The 9,526-nt window shown below is 43.3% G+C and overlaps 1 protein-coding gene across 1 annotated transcript; it reads left to right on the forward strand.

The window, feature by feature from the left end:
* On the forward strand, window positions 1–9,078 carry nrarpa (NOTCH regulated ankyrin repeat protein a). Its single transcript, XM_086188055.1, has 3 exons — window positions 1–15; window positions 4,942–5,054; window positions 5,219–9,078. The coding sequence occupies exon 3, from the start codon at window positions 5,673–5,675 to the stop codon at window positions 6,009–6,011; it is 339 nt and encodes a 112-aa protein (XP_086044181.1). The 5' UTR covers window positions 1–15; window positions 4,942–5,054; window positions 5,219–5,672; the 3' UTR covers window positions 6,012–9,078.
* Window positions 9,079–9,526: the final 448 nt, after the last annotated feature.

The following is a 9,526-nucleotide window of genomic DNA, read 5'->3' on the forward strand; positions in this document are numbered from 1 at the left end:
GTCAGGAAACTGATGGTGAGTAAAGTTCCTACTGTTTTCCTTGTGTGTATCATGACCTATTTTCTCCAACACATCCTGGAATACATCAAAAATATCCTGGCACTTAGCCATGCGCCCAGACCGAATAATAATCTATAAACTCATCTAAAGTCGTGTAATTACTCTGAATGACGTTGACACCCTCGCTGCCCATTAACAAGCCCCTCTGTGTCTGCCTCGTCCCGTCCTTGTCCGGGTGGTCGCAGCCCTGCCTCTCTCTCTGCAGAGCTGCAGAGCAGAGCGCGATCTTTCTGCAGCAGCACCATGTTATTTGATCCTTGCTCTTTCTTTGCTGGGAAGAAAAGCTCGCCTCTTTCCCACGCTCCGAGGACACGTGGTGCCCGGGATGAATTGAACGCACAGGCCCCTCCCCCTCCGGTAAAACGTCACATCTCCCTCTCGCTTTCTCTCTCCCTCTCTCTCTCTCATACACGCTGTAGTTCAGCAGCCTCTCTAACAGGAATGTAGCCAAAGCGTCATGACAGAAATAATAATAATAAAAAAGAACTACCGACATTTTTACATGACAGTTTTAAATGTGTGTTTCCTCCTGTGTCCGCCTTGTGAGTTTTCCTGTCTGGACTCTCCTCTTTCTCTGCGCTCACATTTCCGAGGCTCCTCCCGTCTTGTACGGCCCCAGCTGCCCCGAGTCTCGGCGCCAAACCTCGGCCCTGCGCACCGAGCTATCCCGGTCGGTCCAAGGAAGCTCCCCCGCCACTCCCCACCTCCCCCCTCCAACCCCCAACCCTGCTGCTGCGCTGGCTTCACGTTAGTTAACACAATCGTAGAACAGAGATCTGATTCTAACAAAGATGTGTGTTTCCCTCTGTTCCTAAGTCATATTTAACCCTCGGATTCCCTAAAGATAGCGGTATTTTTTTGAAGGACCAATACCTGCCCGTACGATATTATCATACATGCTTACTTGTGATGATATCTTAATATCTAACTAATGCTTTCTAGAGCAGTTAAAACCCATAAACAATATATTTATCACACTGTGTCCTCATCAACTGCTGTTTATGACGAAGAAAGCATGAGAGCTGTTCATCAGATGGACCGATGCCATCGTCCCTATCACACCTCATGTGTTGATCGAATCACCTTATAGAGAAACAAACAAAAAAACACATCTGAAATCCCACCTTTTGAAAATACATCTATTTCCTTTCCTCCCTCTTTTGATTATTTGAACTCCCAACATGGAATCTGTCCTCTTCCTCTTTTCTCATTGAATATTTCTGTAATGTGATAATAATCGGGCCCTTCTGAATCAAAGAGTAACTGATTTATTGTTTACAGAGCTGCAGAAACTAGTTTATCTGTATGATATCCAACAGTCTCAATGATTTTCTCTGGTTTTGGCTGCTTCTCAGAAACATTTAGGGGGAGAAACTCATCCAGTAAGAGAAGTTTTTTAATCCTGCGGTCTGTGTAAATGTTTTCCAAGTGTCCAGACGTTCTGCAGCCAACGTTCTGATAGCGGACAGATGTTCCTGATTGTCCACAATGTGTTCTGTGCAATTCTCCATCCCATGAGAAAACACACATGCACACGTGTATACACACACACTCACACACACACACACACACACACATATATATATATATATGTTGATCCTGAAAATACTATTGGATTCTGAACTGTACATCAGGAGGTAAATCACGGACCATACTGGGACCGTTTTACACTACAAACCCCGGTGTACCCGCTCAGGTCAGTGCTGCGCTATAAGATAAGAGCAACACACATCTGTGTCTGTCGTCTACATCAAAAGGTCTGAGTTAGGCATTCACTGCATTTCTCTGAATGAGTCAGAGCCGCAGTCTTTGTTTTGGAGCATTTGCAGCTGCGGATCAGAAGAACAAACAGGCAGCACCCACTCACCTGCAGATGCACCTCAAAGTGTTCAGATGAATCACCGTCGGACCCAGGAATTTTTTAGCCCATTGACCATTTATGTCTGAGTGAAGTTAGGAAGCGGGTTCAATACCTCACCACATTAAGTGTTTGTTTCAGACCGATGACAGTCACATTAAGCTTGAACTCCCTGAGTAGTTGCTCAGTTAAACTGGGTTTTTAGATCAGCATGTGTGTGTATAACCACAGCAACATCTGTTCATGAACTGGAGAAATGACGCGTGAACGATATGTAGGCATCAGGTTTCTTTAACCTTACTAAAGTAAACATTTCTAAGCTTCTGGCCAAAATTGAAACTCCACCTCAACAAAATAACAAACCAGCTTTTAAAATCCATGATCGATGAAGCCTGATTCAGCCTTGAAGTTAAAACACTAACGAACTTTGCCACAGAGATCATGACCTCTGACAAACAAGCAGCCTTTAGCAAAGTTGCATAAAACCATCAGGAAGTTTCTTTACAAGCGTCATACACAGCATGTTGAAGTAGACATCCCGTCGCCATGGTCACCGCCAGTAGATGACCTGGACGGGCATGAAGTTCTTAAAAGGTTCCAAGGATGTTCTGAGATTATTTAAGGGTACGTTCAAAGGATGTTCCCTCTTGGTTGCCATGAAAGTTCCTAGAAAGTGCAAGTGTTCCAGGAAGGTGACGCAAGAACATAACTAGAACCACAGACAACAATGTTGTTGTTTGACCCCCAAAATCTTCCTGTTATTTCACTTTAGGTTCTACAAATGTACTGGGAAGAGTGTGGAGAACTGGAGGGAACATCTTAATACAATCCTCAAAATGTCCATAGAACACCCTGAATGTTCTCCAAACGTCTGCCAAATAAAGTTAGAGATGTTCTCAGAATGTGCAACTATAGCCGGGGAAGTTTTCCTCCTAAAAAGTCCTAAAGGGAAACTTTTTGTTACATTTTTTTTTTTAAATTAAGAAAAATATGACTTACAGAGTCAAAATTAGGAGACAGAAAGTAATATTATACATAAGTTCAATTGTGAGAAAAAAAATTAGAAAATACAAAGTCTAAATTATGTAGACCGATGGACCTCAGCCCCGGTGTGAATGCACACAATCATTTCTTCATCATTTTGTCTCACAGGTTTGACTTTCTTCTCGCTACATTTTGACTTTTTATTGCCATCATTTCAATAGAAAGATATAAATATAACGTCATTTAGGGAACTTTAGGATAGGATAAACTTTATTGTCCCATACGGGAAATTTGTTGTTGACAGTAGTGCATGATATGCTACAACATAACACTTAACAGATGCACTACAACTTTGAGCTGCAGGAGTTTGTTGACCAGATTATGATGGTCTAAGAACATCCTAAAATGTTCTATAAAGGTTCAGGTTACTGTTGGAGAACTTATTCCAGGTCCCCTATACGTCTGTAGGCTGTGATTTAGTAACTCCACGGATTTAAAACTGTGGTTTACCTGTTAAAATAAAGTTTGTCCACGGGGTTACACACATGCCTTCATCCAAATGCTCCCCCTGCACCTGCATCAGCAATAAATTAAATGTGTTCTAATCAGAGTGCGGAAATCCGCTCGTAACCTATTAGTTGTCGTCTAAAGTTGCTGTCTCGACTCTCAGCACACCGATACAGCCGCAAATGTGCGCCAAATGTAGCGTTCCGAGTGTGGGAAAAAAAAGAGGACGTGTTTGAACGAGCGGTTAGAAGTGTTACACAGATGAAATATGAGGGCGCCAAACGGAGCAAACGGTCCGAGGGAGGCTGCAGTCACCTCCGGTGCGGTTTCCACCAGTTTCTATCTATCCGTCCATCTCTGTCACCTTCACACGCATTCTTTCTGTCTAACTGTATTTCAGTCTATCAATATCACACACACACACACACACACACACACACACACACACACACACACACACACAGGCGCCTAGTTCCCACGGTGGCGGGGGCTGTTGAGCGGCGTGTCAATCTGCGCACAGCGTCACCTCTTTTCACTTGCAAAAAGGAAGTAGCGCAGGGGCTTTTGTTATTTGAAGTCCCACAGTCTAGTCATTTCAAAACAACTGGAATATATCCGCAGTTTATGATTTAAGACGCCGCATGTAATCTCCTCCTCCTCCTCCTCCTCCCCCTCTTCCTCCTCTCATTTATGTTCCCGTTTGCTTCACTTTATGGAAGCTCACACACACATGCACACGAGAGATAAAATTTGAAATAATAAAACTTTCAAATATGGGCTTCAGTTTTTAGAACACATCCATGAAATCCTTGCAGATAATTGTGAGTCGCGAGTGAGTGAGTGAGTGAATGAGTGAATGGATGGATGGATGGATGAATGCAGATTTTCTCAGGTTTTGCAGAGAAAGTTTGCGCCACCTGCTAACTCCGCCCTCCTCCTTGATAACTGTCATTAACACCTTTTTACAGCCTCTATTTACCACGAAATAGCATTTATTATTGCACATCAGATGTATCGTTTGACAAGTTTCACCTGCTGTGAGAGTGAAACAAAAGTCCAGTACATATTTTATAACCAAAAAAACAGTCCTTTAGCTAACAGAGTGAGCTTAACTTTATTCAAAGTGTGAGTAAGCTCTTCGCTGATGCAACTCTATTTACATCCTTGTGAATAAGAATACTTGATTGACGTTTTGTTCCAAGTTCCTGCCGATAATAATCCACTGGATGATCCTTTACAACATGCGCTTTACAGCTTTGTCAGCCTCGGCTCCGCTTCCTGGGGTCAGCTCCAGGAGATCGGATATAGAACTCACCATCATACTGCTACAGGCGGGTTGCTTCATATCTCTGCACTAACATTTGGCTCCCCCCTCGGAAGACCATGCTCCTCCCTTCACATTCACAGGTCCTGATCCCTCCCCCTCACCGAGCCAGCCTATAACCTCCCTGGGTTTCCACCCATTCCTCCACATTTGATTCTTTGGGAAGGTATTGTCATGCAAATAAAGGACGCGTAAAATATTCCCCCAGAGCGCAGCTAGGCAGAGACTCACACGGACCGCGCGGAGGACACAGACCGGGCCACACGGTGGATTCTATCGCTTTCGTCGCTACGGACCCGTCCATCTGTCCATCTCTCACAGGTAAGTCGCAAACCTGCAGCGAAGTACAGTTCCAGACCTGTGTAGTGGCTAAGGTATCCGTGCGTAAAGTTGTGCGCACTCTTGGATGTGACGGAATGCGGGTCCTCTAACGATGGCGAGGAGCCGGGGTTCACGTGGATTTATGTTCTCTTTATCTTTCCCAGAACCCCTGGTTACATGAGCAGCGACATATAGCCAGGAGCCGGGAAACAGGTCGGACCATTCAAGGAAAACCTGCAGGGATCCAGCAACAAGGGGGGCTGCGCTGGGGAGAGAGTGGTCCTTTCCTCGAGTTAGGTGACCTGCTGCTGCTGCTGCTGCTTCTGCTGCTACACGGGGGGGACTACATCTAGACACTCCTGGATCGCCCTTGATGTTGTAGGGATCTTAGGATCTCTCACATATTAACATTTTTTTTGTTTTTTTGCACACCAAGTGTGTTATTTCCTCACTCGTCCTTTTTGGGATATACACAGTGATCGTCTAGTACTTTAAAGTGCCTTAATAGCTGGTTCTAATCCAGTGTAGCTGTGGCATTGTGACAGACCAGAGACGCTATTATCAGCTTTAGAAGCCAGGCAGGATTACTGGTTCTCCACCCTCCAGCGAGCTGCAACCATGAGCCAGGCGGATGTGTCGACATGCTCCGCGCCGCAGAGGGTGTTCCAGGAGGCGGTGAAGAAGGGTAACACCAAGGAGCTCCACTCGCTGCTGCAGAACATGACAAACTGCGAGTTCAACGTCAACTCATTTGGACCGGAGGGACAGACAGCGCTCCACCAGTCCGTCATTGACGGTAACTTGGAGCTGGTAAAACTGTTGGTGAAGTTTGGTGCAGATATCCGGCTCGCCAACAGGGAAGGGTGGAGCGCTTTACACATCGCCGCCTTCGGGGGCCACCAAGACATTGTGCTATACCTCATCACCAAGGCCAAGTACTCGTCTGGCGCCCGGTGATCTGTCTCTGCTGTCAGGTAAAAAACAAAACGAAACAAGAAGTAGAAAATAAACCTGCAACACACGGGAAAGCCTTGCAAAACAAAACAAAACAAAACTGCCATTATAGTTGTGCCAAATTAAAAGGAAATAAAACCTAGTCCTGCACAATAATCCTCCCTCACGGTAAACCAAACGGGGCCCTCTCTGCACTTCACCCACACCTACATGAACCTTTCACAAAAGAAACTTCCACTTCGGTGAGTTTGGTACTAAAGCTTTCCTTTTGAATGTCTATACTAGATCATGTCGTCCACCATAGAAAAGTCTCAGATGTGTGTGTGTGCGCGTGTGTGTGTGTGTGTGTGTGTGTGTGTGTTTGGTCTCCACAGTGCAGATGGCCCAGTTTCAATACATGACCTCCCATCCTCAGTAGAATAGTGTCTTTGTATGGACGCAGATTTGACCTGTTGCTCATCATTGTTCACTTGTTTAAAAAAAAAAAACAGAAAAAGAAAGAAAGAACCCTCTTTTTTAAGTTATTTGTATATGAAACATGGCACTTGATGCTACATGGCTGCATGCTGGAATATTTGAAAGGGAAAGACACATGAACAAGAGAAGGGTTGCCCTCTGTTGGTTACCAGAGGTCTGTTTTTAAAGAAAAAAGAAAAAAATATTTTTTTTACTCAAAGAGCGGCATTATGGCTATCCAACACGCTTTCCAGATGTGTAATCATTATGTAACAACATTGAAATTCAGTGTTGTGAAGTACTGTACACGATAGCTTTACTTTATTTCTGTTTTTTAAGTAAAAAAAAAAAAAGAAAAAGGAAAAAAAAAGAAGAGCTGAACTTGCCATGCTGGCGTCCAACTTTTTTCAGGCCAGTGCGACCACTTTGCCAATGGTCATTGTGTTATAAAACCGCTGCTTTCGCTTGTGTATCAAAAGTAAAAGTTTAAAAAAATTGGAATTCACTTTATAATCTCCTTTCAGTATTTTATTAACATCCTAGTCATCACTGTGAAAGCAGGCTGTTTTATTTGTATTTATGAAGGTACATTGAGAAGATGCTTTTTTTTTTTTGGAATATGTTGTGGTTCTTAAGCAAAAGAGGGTGAGTCAAGCTGCTTCAGACTTGTAGTAGAAACTGTCCCGTGTGGAGTTAGAACCCCCACCTCCCCCTTGAAGACCCCCCCCCCCCCCACCACCACCACCACCACCCACCCACCCCCATCAAAGGACTTTGTTTGGTTGCCTTTTGCCAGCTACCTCGACTGTTAAGTATTCTCAAGTTTCTCAGCTCTCTCACCAATCTGTTTTGGAGTGTTTTTTTTTGTAGCCTCACAGACAGATGGACATCACTCAAAAGATGCAACCCCCCCCCCCCTTTTCCCCCCCTCCCTTCCATTCCTGCATCATGTAGTCGGGATACTTTACTTCTTTCACTTCAACCAAACCAGTTCTGCAAGGTGTCTCATGGTTGCCCCCCCCCCCCTTCCTCAACACCACCACCACCACCACTTTGCTCTCTCTCTCTGTCCTCATCAGCCTGTTTGCTTTTTTTTTCCAGTCATATAAAAAGTGGAAATCGCATGACTTATAAATGCAGGGAGTTTTATTGCACAAATATGAGGAGCCTTGTGCACCCCCAGTGTTTGTACGGGGTAACTGCAGGAGCCAAGGCTGTGGAATAGTTACTACTGAGCAGGACCCTTTTTACTGTTGGATGATGAAGACTTTGAAAAACACAAACAACCTTGCGATCGCAGGACGTCATAGAAAAAAAAAGACAAAAAAATCATAAAGTTACCTGCTGCGTTTGGAAAGTCATGGCACCCTAACATTTGTATCAATGCTGCTTGTATGTTTCTTTTTTTTTAAATGATGATTTTTTTTTTAAAAAACCTACTGCTCAAATGGCCAACAGTTGTATAGAAGCTTCACAGCAGCACTGCTTCACTTCATGAGAGGTGTGTATGTGCGTGCGTGCGTGTGTGTGTGTGTGTGTGTGCGCGCGTGTGTGCGAGCGAGCTTCTCATGAAGTTTGGTGTTGCTGTGCTTTCCCAGTCATCAGGACTGAGAACTTCCCATTTTAAACCTGGAACCGCCACACGTTAAAGCGATAGATCCACCGCATCATCAAGGTCAATGAAATATGCATCGCTTGTCTTAAACTTGATTTTTTTTCTCTTTTTTTTATTTGAATATTGCACTGATGACTGTTGTTGAAAAGTTGGCTTTTATGTGTCAACATTTTAATTTTTTTCTCAATAGAAAAAAAAATCAAACACAACAAAATACTATTGTATAAAATATATGCTCCAGTTTATAATGTCCTAATGTGTGTTATACTTTGTGGAAAAAACATGATGTTTTTTTTAACAAAGATGCGTGTATCTCTGTGATTGGGTGTATGTATATATACATATGGATATATATATCGACGCTGATGATGATGATGATGATGATGATGATGATATCCTGGGGCACTTTCTTTTCTGAAGTGCTGTCTTCCTGTTTTTATTAAAGGGGAATAATACATTTGATGGTAAGATCATTGTAACATGATTAAAAATTGCACGGTTGTGTGGTTGTTTGGCTTATCAGGGTCATAACATTTATGACGTAATGAGCCAGCCGCCGGATTGGTGTTCATGAGTGAGATGATTTTTTTTTTTTTTTTTTTTTTTTTTAATTTTCAAGAGAAAGTGCTGACTTCTTTGGACCAAGTTGTGTTTCTGGTCTTGCTTCATTTCAAGCAAGAGGGAAACTTTTCATGAGTGATGCAGATGTTCCATCATGTTTGATTTTTTTTTTTCCATTTGTTTGTGTTTGAATTGTGTTTTTGAACATTTGTAACACTGTGATGATGACGTGACGTCATGTGGAGATGAGTGCTGTATTATTTTTGTACGTTTGTGTACAAGCCAGTAAAGAAATCATTAAACTCAACATTTTTGTGTATGTATGTTACATTTCTTCCTCATCTCACACACAAGTACACACACCAGCTATAATTTTCACAGAAAAGGTTTTGGGAAACTACCTCCCCCAGCACCACCACCCTCTCTCTCTCTCTCTCTCTCTCTCTTTCCCCTCCTTGTCTTCCAAGCCGAGCCCAACCCAGATCCCCATTCTCTCCCTTTGTCATTCATCTGGCCTCATCCTTTCACTGCCGGGATAAAAGAGCCCAGTGCATTGTGGGTAGGCTCAGTTTAAAGAAGGGTCCCCTCCCCTCTGTGTGTTGTGGGAGAGCTGGTTTTATGTTACCCACACACACACACACACACATACACGCACACACACACTCAAAAACTTTCCAACACACACTCTTCTCTTGTGCTCTCTTTCTAACAGTTCAGCTTTGCACGACAGCTCAGTTCTCTGCTAACAACCTGCTATTGCCTTTATTCCTGTGCACACTTAAGTACGTCTTTCACTCACTATTTATAGTCTTTTCCTTCATGTAAACTGCATATTCTTCTGGGCCACATCTAAAAAAGATCCACTAGTTATTTTTTTCACTTTTTC

Source organism: Aulostomus chinensis, chromosome 19 (genome assembly GCF_037954235.1).
Source record: "Aulostomus chinensis isolate RoL2024-O1b breed Wild chromosome 19, RoL_Achi_v1.0, whole genome shotgun sequence".
NCBI lineage: Eukaryota > Metazoa > Chordata > Actinopteri > Syngnathiformes > Aulostomidae > Aulostomus > Aulostomus chinensis.

Excerpts from the sequence above, each read along its gene's own strand:
- nrarpa (XM_086188055.1), top strand. The coding sequence starts at position 5,673 with ATGAGCCAGGCGGATGTGTCGACATGCTCCGCGCCGCAGAGGGTGTTC.